This window comes from Oncorhynchus kisutch, linkage group LG28, assembly GCF_002021735.2.
Source record: "Oncorhynchus kisutch isolate 150728-3 linkage group LG28, Okis_V2, whole genome shotgun sequence".
Classification (NCBI taxonomy): domain Eukaryota; kingdom Metazoa; phylum Chordata; class Actinopteri; order Salmoniformes; family Salmonidae; genus Oncorhynchus; species Oncorhynchus kisutch.
This window is the reverse complement of record NC_034201.2, coordinates 28,872,675-28,897,949: the sequence shown is the minus strand read 5'-3', so window position 1 is coordinate 28,897,949 and position 25,275 is coordinate 28,872,675. Positions and strand designations below refer to the sequence as shown.

General features: G+C 41.4%; 1 protein-coding gene across 4 annotated transcripts in view; it reads right to left on the bottom strand.

Moving 5' to 3' along the window:
- The window catches only part of LOC109873029 (cell adhesion molecule 1), a 517,469-nt gene that overhangs the window by 32,680 nt on the left and 459,514 nt on the right, over positions 1-25,275 (bottom strand). For 2 of the 4 annotated variants that reach the window (XM_031807919.1, XM_031807918.1), the window contains 2 exons: positions 24,118-24,201; positions 5,374-5,406 (listed from right to left, as the gene is read on the bottom strand). The exons of 1 other annotated variant lie outside the window; for it this stretch is intronic. In XM_031807919.1, coding sequence (XP_031663779.1) covers positions 5,374-5,406; positions 24,118-24,201 — 117 coding nt within the window. The remainder of the gene's footprint in view (positions 1-5,373; positions 5,407-24,117; positions 24,202-25,275) is intronic. One more of the 4 variants, XM_020464521.2, reaches the window with a different exon arrangement.

Here is a 25,275-nt window from a genome sequence, read left to right as displayed (position 1 = left end):
AGGTGTCATAACCAGCCATAAAATAACACAATATATGTCAGGTCTAAATATGTGCCATGACAGTGTTATGACCATTTTATGACAGGTTATGACAAGTTATGTCAGCTGTTATGACATATTATGACATGGTTATAACACTAGGTTTCAAGTACAGTGTTACCAATAAAACACACAAGTTGACACGCTATTGATAAATCATACATTTTAAAAAGTCCGGGTGGCCCCTGGCACAGTATGACATTAAATACACGTGGGAAAAGGAAAAGGAAATGCCATTAATACCCTTGGTACCAGTGTGTGGCGATAGAAGTGCTGTCTGACAGTGAGGCTGACGTGCTGATAAGGGTTTGATCTATCTGACCCGAAGAGCAATGCTTCTTCCGGCCCTGCTCTGCGATTCATATTCCTGAGGTAACCCCACCTCAGCTCCACACCGCAAAGGAGTAACACGGCCTTGTAATATCTCTCTCCAAAGCAATTAAATAGAGTGTCAGCTAGAGTGAAGAACTTCTGTCAAAGGGGATGATGCAACAATGTAGCATAAATACACAAATGGAACTGCTTTTCTTTGGTGGTAATGTACTGGTTAATCTTCACTGACTTCCTGGTTCACTGCAATATATTTCTTACAGCTTGCTGCTATAGGCAAAAAATACACTGTTATTAGAGAGGAGAAACATCTCCAAAACTGTGAAAGGGCACCAAAACAACAAGAAGAACACATTTTGCAATACTTCTGCGACAGACTAATATTTCACAGTGACCTGTGTCTTTGTATTTTGTTGGCGTCTTTGTGACTAAAATCTTTTTTAGACCACTGAAAGAATTTTCTGAACAGGTTTCTGAGCAGAGTTGCAAAAACACAGGTTAATCAATATTTTCTATCTCGCCGATAAAGAAAAGCCATAATACTATTCTCAGAACCAAGAGAGAGATGCATGGGTCTTACAGGTCACAAACATTGATTTAGCAGTCGGAGTGAAATAAATCTGCTTGACATTTTACATTAAAAACACATTTCACACCAAACTTGGCATTATTTTAAGAATTTGAAGAAATTAGATGAATTGTGTGTGTGTATACAATACCATACACCCCCCCCCCCCCCTCTACTTTCCCAGATTAGCTTTACATGTACACATACAGTACCAGTCAAAAGTACTGAAGTATACTGAAGATAGCCCTATTTGGTAAAAGACCAAGTCCATATTATGGCAAGAACAGCTCAAATGAGCAAAGAGAAACGACAGTCCATCATTACGTTAAGACATGAAGGTCAGTTAATGTGGAACATTTCAAGAACTTTGAAAGTTTCTTCAAGTGCAGTCGCAAAAACCATCAAGCACTATGATGAAACTGGCTCTCCTGAGGACCGCCACAGGAAATGAAGACCCAGAATTACCTCTGCTGTAGAGGATAAGTTCATTAGAGTTAATTGTGTTAACTTAACATGACACAACGACTAGGTTCCAGTATAACAGTGTTTACTAAACCGTATTTCCACAGTACATGGTTGCCATTGCACTCAGGCCAGGTCCATCAACAGTGAGACTACCGCGCAGGCGTACTAATAACAGAGTGATAGCACCGTAATAACAGAAATATAGGGATACTTTAAACATGAAGTTAACAAACTGCACCTCAGATTGCAGCCAAAATAAATGCTTCACATAGTTCAAGTAATAGACATCTCAACATCAACTATTCAGAGGAGACTGTGTGAATCAGGCCTTCATGGTCAAACTGCTGCAAAGAAACCACTACTAAAAGGACACCAATAAGAAGAGACTTGCTTGGGCCAAGAAACACAAGGAAAGGACATTAGACCGGTGGAAATCTGTCCTTTGGTCTGATGAGGCCAAACTTGCGATTTTTGGTTCCAACCACTGTGTCTTTGTGAGACGCAGAGTAGGGGAACGGATGGTTCCCACCGTAAAGCATGGAGGAGGTGGTGTGATAGTGTGGGGGTGCTTTGCTGGTGACACTGTCATGATTTATTTAGAATTCAAGGCACACTTAACCAGCATTGCTACTCCAGCATTCTGCAGCGATACACCATTTAATCTGGTTTGCGCTTTGTGGGACTATCATTTGCGACCCGTTTCAGGAAACAAGGCGTAATGTCGCAAGTCATGACTTCACAGGAGAGCCATTTGGACGTAAACAATTTTTATCGAATTTTTATCGAATAAGTGAACCTTCATGTGCCTTAATAACAAACTTTTATGCCATCTGTAAATACGAATAAAGTTGTTAAATTACAAGCCTAGTTGGTTTTCCCGCTAACCATGATTAACTGAGATAATGAGTGGGCTGGACATGTAGAGATTATGAGTTTCAGATTGTTCTGCGGTGTAGCATCGTGTCTATAAAATGAGCTGCTCGTTTTACGTAAATAATCCATTCTACTGCAGTTTTTTCAAAATATATAACGTTAGCCATGGAGCACTGCAAATATTATCAGTTGTGATGGACTACTTTCTGGAGGACGATCGTGCCATGCTGACTCTCTCCAACTCTGAAAATGAATCAGACGTTGAGGAAGTTACCGATTTAGGTTAAAAAAAACGTTTTTTTGAAGAAGAAGACATTGTAGTCTTCTGATGACAGTGATGGGGAAGAAACGGCGATCAACAGTGTTGTTGTCACGGAAGAAGTTCAGTGGAATTTCTGTGCAAACTACACAGAAATGACACAGGACGTCTTATTTAATGAAAGGGGTTGCAGTCTGCCATGAAGCCAGCTACAGTTTCAGATATTATAATACGTTTCTAATTTTGTCAGGAAGTTGTTTTCATTGCAAATTTAAGCTTGCTGTTAGCTAGCTAGCTGAAGTTCGATGAATGGCTTGCTAGCTAACGTTGAACCTATTTGGTTAACTTTAGCTAGCAATGACAATTGGTTTGTATTGCTAGTACTCTATGGATTGGAATTATAGTTCAAATCAAATGTATTTATATAGCCCTTCTTACATCAGCTGATATCTCAAAGTGCTGTATAGAAACCCAGCCTAAACCCCAAACAGCAAGCAATGCAGGTGTAGAAGCACGGTGGCTAGGAAAAACTCCCTAGAAAGGCCAAAACCTAGGAAGAAACCTAGAGAGGAACCAGGCTATGAGGGGTGGCCAGTCCTCTTCTGGCTGTGCCGGGTGGATATTATAACAGAACATGGCCAATATGTTCAAATGTTCATAAATGACCAGCAAGGTCAAATAATAATAATCACAGTAGTTATCGAGGGTGCAACAAGTCAGCACCTCAGGAGTAAATGTCAGTTGGCTTTTCATAGCCAATCATTAAGAGTATCTCTACCGCTCCTGCTGTCTCTAGAGAGTTGAAAACAGCAGGTCTGGGACAGGTAGCACGTCCGGTGAACAGGTCAGGGTTCCATAGCCGCAGGCAGAACAGTTCATTCTTTAGCTAGCTAGCTAACGTTAAAGTGGCATGTCTAAACAAAAGACCCCAAGTTAAAGCTCGCTGTTAGCTAGCTAATGTTAGCTGACGTTAGATGTCTGGCGAGCTAGCTAACATTACGTGTATATTACCTCAATTACCTTGTCTAACCGGTGCCCCCGCACATTGATTCTGTACCGGTACCCCCTGTATATAGCCTCGCTACTGTTATTGTATTGTTGCTCCTTAATTATTTGTTGTTAATATTTTAAATATTTTTTTACTTCGGTTTATTTTAGTAAATACTTTTAACGGTTGAGTTTGATATAAATTATCTAAAAACGTTCACTTTCACATATGATTAAACCCTAATTTACATACCCTGAGCATAATCTTGAATACAGTGTGGGTGTCATTTCAATCATATTGAACTTGAGGTTGTACATCCCTTTGGGGCGGCAGGGTATCCTAGTGGTTAGAGCTTTGGACAAGTTACCAAAAGGTTGCAAGTTCAAATCCCCAAGCTGACAAGGTACAAATCTGTCGTTCTGCCCCTGAACAGGTAGTTAGCACACTGTTCCTAGGCCGTCATTGAAAATAAGAGTTTGTTCTTAACTGACTTGCCTAGTTAAATAAAGGTAACATAAATACAAATTATAAATACAATTCAGAGAATGGGCCTATCCCTTCAGACCACATAAATTTAGCTGGTGTCCGTTAATATTGGTTAGTTTGTCAGAACTCTGCAGCAACAGCTCGTGTTCTGAGCCAATGGGGATTAGCTGATAGAATGTGATGAAGGCCAAGGGTTTAATTAACATATTACCCTACGTAGATATTAGCCTACATAATCACAGGAGAGATGTATCAACACAGGTGCCTAAAAATACATGAACTTGAGGTTGTACATCCCTATGTATAATTCATATGCGCTCCGAGGGTTATAAGGGTAGTTTTCTTCCAAAAAACACCAGTATTAAGTGTATTTTTTGCCGAAAACAAAATTGGCTTGCCACCTGAGCTCTGTGAATAGTTTGCTGCTTGTGCCTTATGTTGATGGAAACAAAGTGGTAATTGTCTGGCAAACTGAACTACGCTGTCTGAGTACCTGAGCGGTAGCTAAAGGTTTGTGATGTATCACCTTAAGAAACCACCCATTTAGACATAATTTAAATTAATGAAAAAGATTTTCGAGGTGGGTTATTATTTATTCATTTCGGGTGCAAAATGAGGACACTTAAGGCATACTTCAACAAGGAAGAATGCACCCTCATGGAGATTATGAGTGGGCATTTTGATTAAAGAAACCCAAATTTTGATTTTGATTTTGGATTTAAGGTGAACCAGCAAGGGTTTCTAACACTGATGGCCAGAAAGACAGACGGAAGGACAGGAAGACAGACAGAAAAAAGGATGGATAGCCATACGATAGCCTGGTCCCATTCTGTATGTGCTGCAGCTAACTCTTCTCTCGTTGTCATGGCATACAGGTTTGGCATTGCAAGCTACGAACACATAGAGGAGTTATCTAAAAGCACAAACTGGCTAACCGGACCAGCAGGCTTGTCATACAAATGCCCAACCCCAAATTGACCCCTAACTCCTCTCTTATAGGGGAATTGGGCCGACATAATATGTATCAGCAATGCTGTCAAAATTCCACCTAGCCTATCAAAGGGCAAGATGGAGCTAATACCATATTGGCTATATCTTTCTGATTCTTTCAGATCTGTGTGTAGGGGCTAGGTGATGTTTTGGGATTGAGCAATAGATGTAAAAACAGACAGAAAAACACATATAGACAAACAAGCAGAGACAGACGAATGAAACCATAGCAAGTCATCTTTTCATGTAGTGGCAGAGAGAACAGTAGAGTAATCAAAGGAGAGCAAGACATTAAAACAGCGCTGGTAATCAGGTGCCATGCTGTGGTGGGGCATGCTGTGGTGGGCAGAAGAAAAAGAGGGAAGAGAAACCAACCGTGAGCTGCGGGTTCAGCGCTGGGCGTAGTATCTGAGCACACGAGGGCGAAGGAGAGGAGCGAAGCGGAGGAGCAGTGGTGGTGGTGGAGGGAGGAAGGGAACAGGTGGCATGCAAAAAAAGGAGAAATGGGGGCGGGAGGGAGGGAGAAAACAAATGGAACCCATAAGCAAGCATTTAGAGACCAGTACACGACAAGGACTAAGACATGAGGCTTGAGGGAAATCAAAGAGAATCAAGGTAGCACAAAGATAAAGCACAACACAAACATATCGTACGTCACACCGTGAGGGGAGCGCCAAAGCGTTTGCGTGGTACACAGACAGCTCATCAATAGAATACAACTGCACACACACACTCCTGCATTATGTTGGAGGCCAGTGTGGACATATGTGATTCTGGGGTGTTGGGGGAAAACATTTCACATATGTTGGTATGGCTGTGCATATTTTCATCGATATGACATGACTTTGGGAATCTCAATAAATTACAACAGCTGAAACAACCTTTGTCAAAAGCAATCATACTAACCTTGATGTGACAAACTGCAATGTTACAGGGCATGCATACTACCAATTGGGCCTTTGAGTTAGGAAATAAAACATGTTTTGGTTCCTTAGAGGAGAGAAAATATCAATTCTTCGCAGTCTAAAGCACTGCATATGAAAACCTTCACCTGTTTTTAATATTTCAGTGACAAATATGATATTTTCATGATCAAGAGTATTCCAATGAATTTGCAGAGGACATTAGGTGATAAAACAAGCACTGTTCTATCTCTGCAGCCAATAAATCGGAATTTGCTGTTTATTTAATTTATCCTTTCAACTATAAATATCCATGATGGATCAATATAAACAAGCCATTAGTTTTGCCGTTGCCTGTACACATTGAAATTCACAATGTACTATCGCAAATGAGTCTAATGCATGGAAGATCTTTGTCATTGTCCCCATGCGGTGCAGTTGTGGGGACACAAGCAAAGGTTGTTTTCCCTTTACCAGACTTTTACTTCATCAGACCTCGAGGTGCAGGAAACTGTAAATCTTGTTATGCAATGTCAATCGCTGCAAGAGTGTGGTGTAACTCCATATTCTGCTCCCTCTCCAGGGAGATTAAACCAACATCTAGTTGTAATCCGATTGTGGTCTTTTGATGATTTTGGGTACAGTTTTACCAGTTTCCTCTGTGTTTATCCAAAATTTTAGGAAACAAAGGAGATACAATTTGAGTGCGCTCCACCGTATCGGTGTAGGGGGAGATGGGAACAGGGGGACTGACTGCGATTGAGTCCCAAATGGCACTATACATATTGCCTTCAGAAAGTATTCATACCCCTCGACTTTTTCCCAATGCTTTGTTGATGCAAATTTGAATTAAACTGGATTTAATAGTATTTCTTTATCTACACAATATTTTGTCAAAGTGGAAGATTTTTATTTATCAAGGAAAAAGAAATGAAAAAACACTAATATGCACTACATGGCCAAAAGTTAGTGGACACCCCTTCAAATTTGTGGATTCAGCAATTTCAGCCACACCCGTCGCTGACAGGTGTATACAATCGAGCACACAGCCATGCAATCTCCATAAACAAACATTGGCAGTAGAATGTCCCATACTGAAGATCTGTTGACTTTCAACGTGGCACCCAATATGGGATGCCACCTTTTCAACAAGTCAGTTCGTTCAATTTCTGCACTGCTAGAGCTGACCCGGTCAACTGTAAGTGCTTTTATTGTGAAGTGGAAACATCTATAAGCAACAATTGATCAGCCGCGAAGTGGTAGGCCACACAAGCTCACAGAACGGGAATGCAGAGTGCTGAAGCGCATAACGTATAAAAATGATCTGTCTCCGGTTGCAACACTCACTACCGAGTTCCAAACTGCCTCTGGAAACAATGTCAGCACAATAACTGCTCGTCGGGAGCTTAATGAAATGGGTTTTCATGGTCGAGCACCCGCACGCACACAAGCCTAAGATCACCATGCACAATGCCTAGCGTCGGCTGGAGTGGTGTAAAGACCGCTGCCATTGGACTCTGGAGTGTCGAATCAAGCTTCACCATCTGGCAGTCTGATGGACGAATCTGGGTTTGGCGGATGCCAGGAGAACGCTACCTGCCCAAAAGCATAGTGCCAACTGTAAAGTTTGGTGGATGAGAAATAATGGTCTGGGGCTGTTTTTCATGGTTCGGGCTAGGCCCCTTAGTTCCAGTGAAGGGAAATCTTAATGCTCCAGCTTACAATTACATTCTAGATGATTTTGTGATTCCAACTTTGTGGCAACACTTTCCTGTTTCAGCATGACAATGCCATACAGAAATGGTTTGGTGAGATCGGTGTGGAAGAACTTGACTGGCCTGCACAAAGCCCTGACCTCAACCCCATCGAACACCTTTGTGATGAATTGAAACGGCAACTTCAGTTTCCGACCTCACTAATGCTCTTGTGGCTGAATGGAAGCAAGTCCCCGCAGCAATGTTTCAACATCTATTGGAAAGCATTCCCAGAGAGTGGAGGCTGTAATAGCAGCTAAAGGGGGACCAACTCTATATTAATGCCCATGATTTTGAGATGTTCAATGATCAGGTGTCCACATACTTTTAGCCATGCAGTGTATCTTTGTTAGATACGTATTCAACCCCCTGCGTCAATACATGTTAAAATCATTTAAGTCACTTTAAATAGGCCACTCAGGAACATTCAAAGTCGTCTTGGTAAGCAACTCCAGTGTATATTTGACCTTCATTTTTAAAATTTGTCTCCCAGCGTCTGTTGGAAAGCAGACTGAAATAGGTTTTCCTCTAGGATTTTGCCTGTGCTTAGCTCTATTCCATTTATTTTTAGCCTAAAAAAACTCCCTCGGCGTTGCTGATGACGAGCATATTTATAACACGATGCAGCCACCACCATGCTTGAAAATATGAAGAGTGGTACTCAGTGATGTGTTGTGTTGGATTTTCCCCAAACATAATGCTTTGTATTCAGGACAAAAAGTTAATTTCTTTCCCACATGTTTTGCAGTATTACTTTAGTGCCTTATTGCAAACAGAAAGGATGTTTTGGAATATTTTTATTCTGCAAAACTTCCTTATTTTCACTCTGTCATTTAGGTTAGTATTGTGGAGTACTACAATGTTGTTGATCCATCCTCAGTTTTCTCCCATCACAGCCATTAAGCTCTGTAACTGTTTTAAAGTCACCATTGGCCTCATGGTGAAATCCCTGAGCGGTTTCCTTTCTCTCCGGCAACTGAGTTAGGAAGGACGCCTATATCTTTGTGTCTGTTTATTTTTACCCATCTACCAATAGGTGTCCTTCTTTGCGAGGCATTGGAAAAATATTTAGTCTTGTGCTTAAAATGCACTACTTGAGGTACCTTACAGATAATTGTATGTGTGGGGTACAGAGATGGGCGAAATAACCAAAAATAATAATGTTAACCACTATTGCACACAGAGTGAGTCCATGCAATGTATTATGTGACTTGTTAAGCAAATGTTTACTCCTGAACTAATTTAGGCTTGCCATAACGAAGGGGTTGAATACTTATTGAGTAAAGACATTTCAGCTTTTATTTTTTAATTTGTAAAAAATTCTCACAAAAAAATCCGCTTTGACATTGTGGGCTATTGTGTGTAGATCAGTGGCACAAAATCTCAATTCAATCAATTTTACATTTCTGAAGGCACTGTAGTAGTGAATTATATAGTGAAAATAGGGCTATTTGGGACATTCTGGGATGAAACACGGAGGACTCGGCTGCTTTTAGAAATGCATGGAGATGTCTGCTTGCCAATCAAAGCAGCCTGTCAGGTAACATGGTTTCTCACTGTTTATCAAAGCAGGCCTGTCAGGTAACATGGTTTCTCACTGTTTATCAAAGCAGCCTGTCAGGTAACATGGTTTCTCACTGTTTATCAAAGCAGCCTGTCAGGTAACATGGTTTCTCACTGTTTATCAAAGCAGCCTGTCAGGTAACATGGTTTCTCACTGTTTATCAAAGCAGGCCTGTCAGGTAACATGGTTTCTCACTGTTTATCAAAGCAGCCTGTCAGGTAACATGGTTTCTCACTGTTTATCAAAGCAGCCTGTCAGGTAACATGGTTTCTCACTGTTTATCAAAGCAGCCTGTCAGGTAACATGGTTTCTCACTGTTTATCAAAGCAGCCTGTCAGGTAACATGGTTTCTCACTGTTTATCAAAGCAGCCTGTCAGGTAACATGGTTTCTCTCTGTTTATCAAAGCAGGCCTGTCAGGTAACATGGCTTCTCACTGTTTATCAAAGCAGGCCTGTCAGGTAACATGGTTTCTCACTGTTTATCAAAGCAGCCTGTCAGGTAACATGGTTTCTCACTGTTTATCAAAGCAGGCCTGTCAGGTAACATGGTTTCTCACTGTTTATCAAAGCAGGCCTGTACCCAACCAATGTTAGATTTGTTGTTGAGAAACCTGTCAACAAACACAGATACTATCTAGCGCATCATAAATCATGTGAACAAGGTCAATGTGTCAATATTGGTAACATAACAACAATATATGTATCAAACATATCTAATTCAGACAGGTTTGACACCATCTCAGTCATGGTTAAGTCGGGTCTGGATGCATTTCCAGAGGTATATGTAAACAGACCACCCATGTTGACTCCGTTTCCCTTTCTTATCTACTGTAGACATAAGAGTGAGTGGAGGGAGGTGTTCTCACTTTCCATACCACTCTTCTCACTACCTCTCATGTTGCATCATTGCGCTGTGCCAAGGAGTGCATGCTTCTCTACACTTCTACATATCAAACCGTCAGGGACACGAGAGTTAACGCTTCGCCTCCCTCGTATTTATTGCCAAAGGAACAGGGAATGGGGAGAGATCTCAGAAGGCAAGACCAGATAAAGTCCCTATCAGAGACTATTCTTATGGCCCTCCAGAAGAAACACATTGTAGTCTGTGTTAAGTAATACCACAGGCCTCCAGTTAGGATGACAGCTCTTTAGCATAATCACTTGAGGAGCTTCTCAGCGAAGCCACTGGCTGTGTCTGAATACCAGTACTTGCGTTCTAAATAGTAGGCATTTTGGGTATGCAAAAAATGATATTATGTGAAATTTTGAGTATGCTTCAAATGCCAGGAGGTCATACTAATTTCAGCTTTTCATCTAGTAGAATTCGCTGCACACTATTGAGGATAAGAATCGTCTTTTGAGACGTGTGTTTGACAACAGCTGATAATCAGCAGAGGGACGAGCTGCACCAAAATTAACGAATGACGGGAATCAACGTAATTGAGTGTTAGACTACGCATTCTTAGTAGGATGAGCCTAGTATGCTGATATGTGTTGTTTAATAGTCTGTAGTACGATTAGTAGACAGTATGCAGTTTAAGTAAGTAGTAGGCAAGCACGATTTTGGACACTGCCATTGTTTCACCTCCTCGGCTTGCGCTTTAAAATGTATTCTGACCTTTTAAAAAGAGGCCACTTCACTGCTTGGCTTTTTACTAGCTTCTTTGCAGCTGCTACTCCTACACGGACCGCTCCTAGCGCTTCCTTTATTGGACTGATTGTAGGCCAGATCACCTCTGGTACGCTTGAAAGCAGAATGAGTTATCAAAGAGGAGCAGACTGCGTGTCCTCAGGACGGAGGGAAGAGAAAGACGGAGCGGTTCAATGACAGTGTCCTGAAACAAGTAGGCATGAAAAAAAGAGAATCAAACGTCTGGCACAGTCAAATCATTCTACATTTTAAGACGTAGTACGACATCACAGCCTCTGAGGTCTAGTAAAATCTTTTCGGGAAAGACGGGCTCTAAGCAGTCCTCTTAAAACAGCTGGAGGGGCTTCTCAAAGGGCTCCGCTAGGGATGTGTCCTGGTTATGTGTGCTACACTAGCCTGCTATGCGGTAGTAATATATCGCTGCTCATTCAAATCAAGCAATACAATAAGGCATCTGTCTCTGCAACGCTCAATCATTGGTGGCCCCTGGATGTCTGCTAACCCCATTACTTGGCTGTGACTGCTGCACCAGCCGGTCAATATGTCTACTGATGAGCTATCGCCAGCCCATGGTTCGGACCTCCTCCTCCTTCTCCCTTTCTTTCTCTTGCCTTGTGTCGCAGGTCATCTGAGGCACTAGCGTCCTTGCTGACATCAGCAGCTAACATCAGCAGACGTGACAATGGGCTACTGATAATACCACTGCACCACAACCTCTGCAAAGCCTATTCTGGTTGACAGTACATATGAGAGAATCCCCACTGGAACCAGTGTCTGCACTGTAGAAGTAAAATGCCCACAGTTATATCATGCTTTTTAGTCAAGGAGGCTTGATATGGGTTTGATAAGAGTCCAAATCAGTGGTGTAGTGGAGGGTAAACACACATTAAGATTGCAAATAATCCTGCAGCAACAGGAAACGTGAATTATTATGTGGATTATAATTATCTGACATTTTTGTAGGGGCTGTTCCATTTTTCGTTAGGGCAAATCAAGTCTGAAATTTAAGAGCGTAGGCGTAAAATGTTTTTGCAAAGTGTTTACCCACCTTTTGCGAAAACAATTGTTGAAAGCATTACTTTACTGCGAATGGTGATCAGCGTTTTTTTGTTTTTAACACTACATAACTGGTAAAAACAAAAATCTTTAGTGGAGTACATTATCTGAGGAAAGATACAGACATGGTCAGCTGCAAGGAAGAACTGAGATTCGGAAGTCAAAGCCCCTCCAATTCGTTCATGATGACCGTCTCAAGCTAATATTTTTTTTATGTTCAGAGCTTTCTCAGTGCACTTCTGTATCAGTTCTACCTCACATTTCAATGTAATTAATTAAGATATGACCCTCTGGATAAACACTACATGACCAAAGGTATGTGGACACCTGCTTCTCGAACATCTCATTCCAAAAACATGAGCATTAATATGGAGTTGGTCCCCCCTTTTCTGCTATAACAGCCTCCAATCTTCTGGGAAGGCTTTCCACTAGATGTTAGAACATTGCTGCGTGGACTTGCTTCCATTCAGCCACAACAACATTAGTGAGGTCGGGCACTGATGTTGGGCAATTAGGCCTGGCTCCCAGTCGGCGTTCCAATCCATCCCAAAGGTGTTCAATGGGGTTGAGGTCAGGGCTCTGTGCAGGCCAGTCATGTTCTTCCACACCAATCTCGACAAACCATTGTCATACTGAAACAGAAAAGGGCCTTCCCAATACTCTTGCCACAAAGTTGGAAGCACAGAATCGTCTAGAACGTCATTATATGCTGTAGCGTTAAGATATCCCTTCACTGGCACTAAGGGGCCTAGCCCGAACCATGAACAACAGCCCCAAACCATTATTCCTCCTCCACCAAACTTTACAGTTCTCAAAAATGCATCTTGGCAAGTAGCGTTATTCTGGCATCTCACAAACACAGATTTCTCCGACGGATTGCACGTGATGATCTTAGGCTTGTGTGTGGCTACTCAGCCATGGAAACCCATTTCATGAAGCTCCATATGAACAGTACTTGTGCTGACATTGCTTCCAGAGACAGTTTGGAACTCTGTAGAGTGTCGCAACTGAGAACAGGCGATTTTTACCCGCTACGCGCTTCAGAACTCAGGTCCCGTTCTGTGAGATTGCTGAGCCGTTGTTGCTCCTAGAAGTTTCCATTTCACAATAACAGCACTTACAGTTGAACGGTGCTGTTCTAGCAGGACAGACATTTGATTTACAGACTTTTTCGAAAGGTGACATCCTATGACGGTGCCACGTTGAAAGTCACTGAGCTCTTCAGTAAGGCCCTTCTAGTGTCAATGTTTGTCTATGGAGATTGCATGGCGGTCTGCTCAGTTTTATATACCTGTCAGAAACGGGTGTGGCTGAACTTTTCTATATACAGTGCATTCAGAAAGTATTCAGACATCATGACTTTTTCCACATTTTGTTACGTTACAGCCTTATTCAAACATTTCTTTTTATTAAACACACACAATACCCCATAATGACAAAGCAAAAACAGGTTTTTAGAAATGTTTGCTATTAAAAAATAAAAATGAAATAACACATTTACGTAAGTATTAAGACCCTTTACTCAGTACTTTGTTGAAGCACCTTTGGCAACGATTACAGCATCAAGTATTCTTGGGTATGACGCTACAAGCTTGGTACACCTGTATTTGGGGAATTTCTCCCATTCTTCTCTGCAGATCCTCTCAAGCTCTGTCCGGTTGGATGAGGAGCGTTGCTGCACAGCTATTTCCAGGTCTCTCCAGAGAAGTTCGATCAGGTTCAAGTCCTGCCTCTGGCTGGGCCACTCAAGGACATTAAGAGACTTGTCCCAAAGCCACTAATGAGTTGCCTTGGCTGTGTGCTTAGTGTCGTTGTCCTGTTGGAAGGTGAACCTTTGCCCCATTTTGAGGTCCTGAGTGCTCTGGAGCAGGTTTTCATCAAGGATCTCCCTGTACTTTGCTCCGTTCATCTTTGCCTCGATCCTTACTAGTCTCCCAGTTGCTGGCGCTGGTGGTGGCAGCCTGATGCTGCATACAATACCCATGATGACAAAGCAAAAACAGCTTTTTACACTTAAAAAAAAACTGCAATATTACTTTTACATAAGTATTCAGACCCTTTACTCAGTACTTTGTTGAATAACCTTTTGCAGAGATTACAGCCTCGAGTGTTCTTGGGTATGATGCTACAATCTTGGCACACCTGAATTTGGGGAGTTTCTCCCATCCTTCTCTGCAGATTCTCTCAAGCTCTGTCAGGTTGGATGAGGAGTGTCACTCCACGGCTATTTTCAGGTCTCTACAGAGATGTTCAAACAGGTTCAAGTCCAGGCTCTGGCTGGGCCACTCAAGGACATTTCCTCCAGAAGTGACGCTTGGCATTCAGGCCAAAGAGTTCAATCTTGGTTTCATCAGACCAGAGAATCTTGTTTCACATGGTCAGTCTTTCGGTGCCTTTTCACAAACTCCAAGCGGAATGTCATGAGACTTTTACTTAGGAGTGGCTTCCGTCTGGCCACTCTACCATAAAGGCCTGATTGGTGGAGTGCTACAGAGATGGTTGTCCTTATGGAAGGTTCTCCCATCTCCACAGAGGAACTATGGTGCTCTGTCAGTGTGACCATCGGGGTCTTGTTCACCTCCCTGACCAAGGCCCTTCTCCCCCGATTGCTCAGTTTGGCCGGGCGGCCAGCCCTAGGAAGAGTGTTGGAGGTTCCAGACTTCTTCCATTTAAGAATGATGGAGGCCATTGTGTTCTTGGGGATCTTCAATGCTGCAGACATTTTTTTTGGTACCTTTACCCAGATCTGTGCCTTGACTCAATCCTGCCTCGGAGCTTGGACAATTCCTTCGACCTCGTGGCTTGGTTTTTGCTTTGACATGAACTGTCAACTGTGGGACCTTATATAGACAGGTGTGTGCCTTTCCAAATAATGTCCAATCAATTGAATTGACCAATCAAGTTGTAGAAACATCTTAAGGATGATCAATGGAAACAGGATGCAACTGAGCTCAATTTTGAGTCTCATAGCAAAGGGTCTGAATACTTATGTAAATAAGATATTTTTTTAGTTTTTTAGTTTTAATACATGTGCAAAACATTTTAAAAACTGGTTTTCGCTTTGTCATTATGGGGTATTGTGTGTAGATTGCTGAGAAGAAAAAAATATTTTAGAATAAGGCTGTAACGTAACAAAATGTAGAAAAAGTCAAGGGGTCTGAATACTTTCCGACAGCACTGTATAGTCCATTCTTATTCTGTTAGTGGGTGGTTACAGCAATCACTACAGAATGACATTGCTTTGGCCACAGATTAGATTATCATAAATATATATATCATAAACTTCCCAACATTCTATATTTAAATTAACTTGACATCAATGATCTTGCTTAATTGACATCAATTATCAGAGAATGTCCATTCAAATCAAGGTGTAAATACAACAAAAATGTAAGAATCAATCCTTCTGTTGATGCGCACACACACACCAAGCTTCATTGTTGTAGGACGTAGGTGATTCAGGCCTAGCTAGCTGATTACCTTCCCCAGCCTGCTTTATGAGTTCCATCTCCTTAGAGCCATCATGGAGCGCAAACATTGCCTCAAATAACAATATACCTCTACATAAAAAAGACTTATTGGGTGCATTTCTGTGTTTGCATGTTGCTAAGCCTAATAAATTCAGCGGGATGCGCTCAATGAGCGGTGTATCACACAACTGCAGTTGTTGTTTTCCCCCATTGTAATGCAATTGACCTTTAGTGAATTAGCCCATCCTCTGCCAGCGAGCCATCCCTCTCTGTCCCTGCTTTATGCTGCTGGAAAGAATCAAGAGAAATTGACAACTCTATCTTGCAAGTGCTTGTGCAGGCAAGGGCAATTCATTTGTTCAATCCCAAAATCAGTTTACCAGATGGTGTTTATGCAATTTAAGTATTGACAAAAGCGTTTTTGTTGTTGTCGTTTTTATGTTTGGAGAGGGGTGAAATGAATTGGTTGCCGTCTCTGTTTATAGCTTTTCATCAATTAACAGGCGGTGGCACCTCGGTCTCCTAATTCATTTCCGTTTTATTAGCGGGGGTACATTTTATTAATGGCTTTTTCTGTCTCCCAAACGCTGCTTTACGAGTGTCTATTTACGTTGCTGGGTTGAGCTGACTGTAATTCTCTGACATCTCGTTTTGGTACATCATTAGTCATATACTGTATTTAAGCTGAGAGAGAAAGGGAGCGAAGGAAGGAGAGCAAGGGATGGAGAAAGAGAGGGGAGAGAGAGGGAGCCAGAGAGAATGCTAGAGAGTTGTATGAAGAGAGAGCAGGAAAGATAGAGGTAGGGAGTATTCTAGATGACTGAGTGTCTTGGTATCTGTGGACTTTTCCAAACAGGAGTGGGTCCGCATTAGAGATGACATTAGAGATGACAATAACTACTGTTGCCCCTGACTACCAAAAGGACAACGGCCTGCCCTTAGGACAGGGCCAGCACAAAACGCTGCATGTCAAGCGGAAAAGCTCTTGCTTTGCCTTTCTGACTGACATAAAGATAGAGAAGGAGATGGAGGGAATGAATAAGGGAACAGAAGAAATGGAAGGAAACAATAGGGAGGGCAAGAATAAGGGAACAGAAGAAATGGAAGGAAACAATAGGGAGGGCAAGAATAAGGGAAGCTGAAAGAAAGATTTGGTAGGAAGAATGCTTTGGGAATAGGACCAAAAAGAATGTGCCATAAAGGGAGGGATAAAGTAGATGGGAAAGGGTAAAAATGAAGACATACAAGATAGAACGAGAGCTTTGGCCTTTAATCACATTTGCAAAAGCTTTTTAAAAGCAAAAATAAATACAAATAATGGCAAAATATCGATAAACATACATTTCGGAGCTGTGTTTAGAGGGCATTTTTATTTATTTATTAATGACATCTGTCCCTCGTGCGGATGGTAGTGAGCAAGGTCCTTCCATATAGCCATTTATTTGCTGTGTAAATGGCAATTTAGTAATATCTAAATGTCACCTCCTGAAGCCGCTGAGCACCTTAGTCTTGAGTTGAGGCTATAATAGATTTTCTATAAAAGTGCAGTATACCCCCATTCCAGTCTCCTTATAGCCAGTTTATCAAAAATGTATTACATTTCTAAGTGGCATCTACCCCGCGGGGGCTTTGATAGATTTGCTTGCCGCTACTGCCTCTGATCTATACGCATCTGCGCTTGTGGAGAAATATAATCAGCCGGCAGAGCGCATAACGTCCATAAGAGACTGTTCCTTCACATCTAAATACACAGGAATAATGTTAAAAGTTAAAAGCAAAAAGACGACCTGGGAAAGATACCAGTAAATGGGGTTTATCTTTCTAATTATGACGAGTCGGCCATGTTGAGGTCCACTTTATTAAGTGCAACAACATAGGAACAATGTGTCATCATTATTTACAGTGCAGTATGTCTACAGCATGTGCAAGTTAAGTTTGTCACTGCGTTCCTGCATAAGTAAACGTTAGTCTCAGTAAGTTCAGTACATTAACGTCTATAATCGTGCAGGAATGCTGCACTGCGGCTGACCCATTGCTTCCAACTCATTGGGGTGTGTCACCGGACAACGGGACCAGGAAGATTTGAATTCACTGGCCATTTAATAAACATCTTTTGGGTGCATAATCCATTAGGGTGTCCATCCACTGTTCTCAGAATGACAGAAATCACATTTAGATTATGGTAATTAATCAGAATATGTAACTCCTCATTTTCAAACAATTGCCAAAATGTCATTCGCGGGAAAACTCTATTCTAAACAGCGCACCTGATGACTGTGGTTCCATATGTGACAGAAATGAAAATCTCCGTTAGAAACTTACACTGAACAAGTGTTGCAGCTTACAAAAAAAATCGCAGTTTGCAACAATTTCAACAATTTCCAGTTACAGTTCGTGTAAGGAAATCAGTCAATTGAAATAAATGAATTAGGCCCTAATCTATGGATTTCACATGAATGGGCAGAAGAACACAGCCATTGTTGGGCTTGGGCCCACCCACTTGGGAGCCAGGCCCAGCCAATCGGAATGAGTTTTTCCCTCAAAAGGGCTTTATTACAGACAGAAATACCGCTCAGTTTCATCCTCTGTCCGGACAATCGGACAATCCTGCAGGTGATGAAGCTGGATGTGAAGATCCTGGGCTGGCGTAGTTACACGTGGTCTGTGGTTGTGAGGTCGGTTGGGTGTACTGCCAAATTCTCTAAAACAACGTTGGAGGCGGCATATGGTAGAGAAATTAACATTCAATTCTCTGGAAACAGCTCTGGTGGACATTCCTGCAGTCAGCATGCCAATTGCAAGCTTCCTCAAAACTTAAGACATCTGTGGCAATGTATTGCGTGACAAAACTGCACATTTCAAAGTGGCCTTTTATTGTCCTCAGCACAAGGTGCATCTGTGTAATGATCACGCTGTTTAATCAGCTTCTTGATATGCCACACCTGTCGGGTGGATGGATTATCTTGACAGAGGAGAAATGCTCACTAACTGGGGTGTAAACAAATTTGTGCATAACATTTGAGCGAAACAAGCTTTTTGTGTATGGAACATTTCAGGGATATTTTATTTCAGCTCATGAAACATGGGACCAACACTTTATATGTTGTGTTTATATTTTTGTTCAGTATACATAAAGCAGACAAATAAAAACAGTAGAAAATTAGATAAAATTCAGGTTCTTTCAATTGCATTCATCCTCCCTTTCGATATGTCTTGAACTACTCTTTTTATAAATTCCCCCATTATATACGTTTACTACTAGTGACATACAGTATCAGTCAAAAGTTTGGATACGCCTACTCATTCAAGGGTTTTTCTTTATTTTTACCATTTTCTACATTGTAGAATAATAGTGAAGACATCAAAACTATGAAATAACACATATGGAATCATCTAGTAACCAAAACAGTGTTAAATAAAGCAAAATATATTTCAGATTTTAGATTCTTCAAAGTATCCACCGTTTGAACAATAAAATAGCTCATATTATTTTATTGCGATACTAGATTACATGAGTCTGACAAAGCAGGTAACAGCCTACTTAGACACACAGCACTTGTTTGGTGTGAGTAGAAGGTGTAACTAATCAGCATCGTCATTAGGCCTTTGGTCTTTCACTTAATCCAATCAGATGGCATAATCGAGCACAATGCCTGTTTTTTCCAGGTCTAGATTTGTTCCAACCGTGCGGAGGAAGGTCTGTCAGAGACTTTGATTGTATTTCTAGTTCATGGCTGCTCTGCTCAAACACCAGTTGAAAAGTGTTGTTTTGTTTATGCACAATCAGGAGATTTGAAATTGCAATGCCAAAAATGGCCTTTAGCAACTGTTTCTGACAATGAGTGTCATTATGAACAAAGAGAGACAATGGTGCATTTACTAACCGTTGCAAATGGCTTTATGTGGCATTAAGCTGAAAATCTAATACAATCAAATGGTTATAGTTAGTCCACAATAGTATGGCAACCGAGATGTCATAATAGAGTTGACTAATGATTTACGATGACATCATCGTCTTGTCATGCACATATTAGCGATTGGACTGAGAAAGGAAATACAGTTGGCGATAGTGACAGGTCACTGCCTAAGCAGTAGTAAGGACAAACATTGAATCTGCAGTAACTAGTGAGCTAAGGTAGCAGGAATTGCAACAGAAAAATAAAATCTATTGCCTGTTCATTGCATCAGGTACAACATGATACAAGAAAGGCAGGGGAGAGATCAGAGCTAAATATATCCATGTACCTCCTTTCTGTATAATAGCCATAACAGGAAATAGGATCAAACGAGTGACTCCATGCAGTGATAACATCAGTGCTCAGCATTTACAATGCCGGCTCCAAAGGCTAACAAAAGTTTAGTCGAGCACCGAGCTGAACTTTAACATATCACTTTACCGCTAACTGCGGTCATTGTGAATGCATTCTCGCGACAGCGCAAGGGGACAGTTAATTTTTCGCATATTGCTTTTGCATAAGGCAAATATATTTTGAGGAGTGACAAGGGACCTGAACTTTTCTGGTCGAAGTGAGACGCACCTCACTAGAGGAAATAAGAGTCTACGGCTCTACAATATATGCATGTAAATGGAAGAGAAGGGAGTCGTCCGCCTGTCCCAGCTTTCTTGTCTGAGCTTTTGAAAATAGGAAACACAAAAGAGTCAGACAGGACGGGATACAGCCCCAGATCGTGATAAGATTGTGGGAGCAACGAGAGAGAGAGGGGGAGAAGGGAGAGGAAGATGGTGAGTGGGAGAGAAAGGGAGAAAGAGAGAGGGAGAGAGAGAGTGGGAGAAGGGAGAGGGAGATGGTGAGAGGGAGAGAAAGAGAGAGGGAGAGAAAGGGAGAAAGAGAGAGGGAGAGAGGGAGTGGGAGAAAGGGAGATGGTGAGAGGGAGAGAAAGAGAGAGGGAGAGAAAGGGAGAAAGAGAGAGGGAGAGAGAGAGTGGGAGAAGGGAGAGGGAGATGGTGAGAGGGAGAGAAAGAGAGAGGGAGAGAAAGGGAGAAAGAGAGAGAGAGAGAGAGAGAGAGGGGGAGAAGGGAGAAGGGAGATGGTGAGTGGAGAGAAAGGGAGAAAGAGAGAGGGAGAGAGAGGGGGAGAAGGGAGAGGGAGATGGTGAGTGGGAGAGAAAGGGAGAAAGAGAGAGGGAGAGAGAGAGTGGGAGAAGGGAGAGGGAGATGGTGAGAGGGAGAGAAAGGGAGAAAGAGAGAGGGAGAGAGAAAGCGGGTGAACATTTTAGAGAGAATTGTGATGGACGCAAGCGGGCAACTCTGAGGAGTGCCATTGACAGCCTCGAATTGCAGTGGGAGGGACCCTGAGCCTGGCCCCTCCAGTAGGAACACAAAACTATAATCCAAATATAATATAATCCAAAAATATAATCCAGACAGTGTTCGTTTGTATGTCTGATCGTCGAGATCTGAGTTTGTGTTTTAACACTATTTTGCTTAATATGAATTACAAATATAAATATCTCTGCCATTTTTAAAGTCATGCCACCTTCCGTCCTTGAATTTTCCAAAATAACTATATTTAACACACGTATGCTTTTAGAATTTGATAAGAAGTTAAGAGGACAATTTCCAAGAAGTTACTTGTTTAAGTCACATGAGGGTAAGACGTTTTAATTTATATACAGTATAGTATCAGAAAGAGCAGTCTGAGGTTTCCAAAACAATTAAAATACTACCAAAGAGATGAGCTCTATTTCAAAATGTAACTTTTCCAAGAATAACCACTGTTCCATGCGCTCCACACTTGAGCACATGGCAACAGATAGCCTATATTAACATTAACAAATTAAAATTCTATAATATTCTAATGTTACTCAAGACCTTCATAAACACAACCATAATATTTGTTTTACGATAGCATACTGTATATGAAATGTGTTTATTATTTATTCATCTCTGAAGCTGGAGACTCTTACCTCTCTCACTAGCTTTAAGCACCAGCTGTCAGAGCAGATCACAGATCACGGCACCTGTACATAGCACATCTGTAAATAGCCCATCCAATCTACCTCATCCCCATACTGTATTTATTTATCTTGCTCCTTTGCCCCCCAGTATCTCAACTTGCACATTCATCCTGTGCACATCCTACCATTCCAGTGTTTAATTGCTATATTGTAATTACTTTGCCACCATGGCCTATTTATTGCCTTACCTCTCTTATCCTACCTCATTTGCACTCACTGTATATAGATTTTCGTACTGTATTATTGACTGTATGTTTGTTTATTCCATGTGTAACTCTGTGTTGTTATATGTGTCGAACTGCTTTGCTTTATCTTGGCCAGGTCACAGTTGCAAATGAGAACTTGTTCTCAACTTGCCTACCTGGTTAAATAAAGGTGAAATTAAAAATAACTGTTAGAATATTGGAGTCAAAAATACTTGTTTTGGCTTGAAGGGGGGTCCCAAGAAGCCAGGCTTTTCTAGTGTTAATTACCCTGATCTGTGTCACTTTGTTGTAAATGTGGATGCTATATACAGTTGAAGTCGGAAGTTACATACTGTATACTTAGGCTGGAGTCATTAAAACTTGTTTTTCAACCACTCCACAAATTTCTTGTTAACAAACTATAGTTTTGGGAAGTCGGTTGTCTACTATGTGCATGACAGAAGTCATTTTTCCAACAATTGTTTACAGACAGATTATTTCACTTATGTATCACAGTGGGTCAGAAGTTTACATACACTAAGTTGACTGTGCCTTTAAACAGATTGGAAAATTCCAGAAAATGATGTCATGGCTTTAGAAGCTTCTGATAGGCTAATTGACATCATTTGAGTCAATTAGGGGTATACCTGTGGATGCATTTCAAGGCCTACCTTCAATTTACTTGACATCATGGGAAAATCAAAAGAAATCAGCCAAGACCTCAGAAAAATATTTGTAGACCTCCACAAGTCTGGTTCATCCTTGGGAGCAATTTCCAAACATCTGAAGGTACCACATTCATCTGTACAAACAATAGTACACAAGTATAAACACCATGGGACCCATGCAGCCATCATACCACTCAGGAATGAGACACATTCTGTCTCCTAGAGATGAACGTACTTTGGTGCGAAAAGTGCAAATCAATCCCAGAACAACAGCAAAGGACCTTGTGAAGATGCTGGAGGAAACAGGTACAAAATTATCTATATCCACAATATAACAAGTCCTATATCGACATAACCTGAAAGGCCGCTCAGCAAGGGAGAAGCCACTGCTCCAAAACTGTCATAAAAAAGACAGACTACAGTTTGCAACTGCACACGGGGACAAATGTCATACTTTTTGGAGAAATGTCCTCTGGTCTGATGAAACAAAAATATAACTGTTTGGCCATAATGACCATCGTTATGTTTGGAGGAAAAAGGGGGAGGCTTAAAAGCCGAAGAGCACTATCCCAACCGTGAAGCACGGGGGTGGCAGCATCATGTTGTGGGGGTGCTTTGCTGCGGGAGGGACTAGTGCACTTCACAAAATAGATGGCATCATGAGGTAGGAAAATTATGTGGATATATTGAAGCAACATCTCAAGACATCAGTTAAAGCTTGGTCGCAAATGGGTCTTCCAAATGGACAATGACCCCAAGCATACTTCCAAAGTTGTGGAAAATGGCTTAAGGACAACAAAGTCCAGGTATTGGAGGGCCATCACAAAGCCCTGACCTCAATCACAAAGCCCTGACCTTTCCTATAGAAAATGTGTGGGCAGAACTGAAAAAGAGCGCGCGAGCAAGGAGGCCTACAAACCTGACTCAGTTACACCAGCTCTGTCAGGAGGAATGGGCCAAAATTCACACAACTTATTGTGGGAAGCTTGTGGAAGGCTACCTGAAACGTTTGACCCAAGTTAAACTATTTAAAGGAAATGCTACCAAATACTAATTGAGTGTATGTAAACTTCTGACCCACTGGGAATGTGATGAAAGAAATAAAAGCTGAAATAAATCATTCTCTCTACTATTATTCTGACATTTCACATTCTTAAAATAAAGTGATTTTTTACTAGGATTAAATGTCAGGAATTGTGAAAAACTGTTTAAATGTATTTAGCTAAGGTGTATGTAAACTTCCGACTTCAACTGTATGTCCACTACTTTTTCGATCTCAGTCTCAATTTTATGTAAATTGTTTGGAAAAAGAATCCTGACTGATTAGGCCTGTTTTTGCCTTGGTCTATGCATGACTGACACCTGTTTGGAATGTTGGGACGTGCTGAGCCAGGAGCGTCTGTCTGTGCCTAAGGCCTGCGATTCTGATAACGCCATTATGTCTGCATTTGTCATATTTCCTAAATCATGTCCATTTTCGGGGTTAGACTTCTGACATGATTATGTACCAGACCAAGACATGCTCTATTTTTTTATCAGACTTGGTAGAGATTGCATGGTATCTACCAGTCCAGGATTTGGTTGCAAACTTCCAGAGATCAACAATAAAAACATAACAATATGTCTCAATCTTATCAGGACTGGCAGACAGCAAATATTTATATTTTCCTCACACACTAGGGGGTTGTCAGATCATTCATTACCATGGGTAGAGGGTGGTGGTAATGGTACCTGTAGAATAAACATGCTTAAGCACACACTCACAGTGTGGATGTTGTAAGTGGTGGTGTTTGTGGTGTGGTGGGTAACGCATATGCACACAAACAATGCACGCACAACCAGCACGCGCACACACAAACACAGGGAGGTGGTGGGAGGTTATACTGTACCTGCAGTGGCTTCAGGGAGAGAGATGGTGGTGGTGGGATTTGTGGTGGTAGCTGTAGTGGGTATAGGGGTAGTGGTGGGGGCATCTGGATGAAGAAAACAAATACATGACAGACAGAAACTAATGAGTAAACCATGAAAACAAAATACACAACGAAACAGACCTGGGTTAAAATACCACTTGAAATCTTTCAAATACTTTGAGCGTTTGTGCTTGGCCGCCTAGAGTGCCAGATTGTCAGGGTTGAACTTTGAGACTGTTGTATTGGCATGAAGTCAGGCCAGCTTAATCAAGCACAGATAAAGTATTAGAAATTATTTAAAATAGTATTTGGACCTGGATTTGCAGTGAAATAAGGCAATTGTGATGAGGACATTACTGATACCAGTGATAGTGTATGTGTGTGCCTCTAAGCCTGTCATAAACTAAGTTATATAAAACATTTATTAAGTTTAGGTATTCATTCATAGTAGTTAAGAAGCTGTAACTCATGGTTTAGCCCTTCCTCGTTGCGAGGCTACAGTATGTTAACAGGCAATCGCACTGCCCCTATTGGAGTAATTGCCATGTACAATACCAGTCAAAAGTTTGGACACACCTACTCATTCAAGGTTTTTTGTATTTTTTCATTTTGATGTCTTCACTATTATTCTACAACATAGAAAATAGTCAAAATAAAGAAAAACCTTTGAATGAGTAGGTGAGTCCAAACTTTTGACTGGCACTGTAATAAATACGTACAGCATAACTTAAATTCACCATTCTCGAAAAATGCTTGGCTAGTGCATAATCCACTGTAGCTTGTGCTGCGGCATCCAAATGTGTCAATGAATCTCTCCTACGGATATACTGTTGGCATTATATCAGTAAAAAGCCCCATCACAAGTTCAAACAGAAAAAAACTAGAAATTCCAAACTCGATCCTTTAAAAAAACATGATGGACATGATTAGTGATGAAAATGCAATGTCCAACGCCCATGACATCAACAAACAAACACAGTGGCACAACGTGATGTCCTAGGGAGGGAGGGACGTTCGACACACAGACTTTAAGCTCAAGGCAACCCCCCCCAGTTGCATTTTACTTTTACTTCATTAGTCGGCTCACCCCCCACCAATAACTGTAGGGGGACATCAAAAGTGACATTCTCTCAGTCG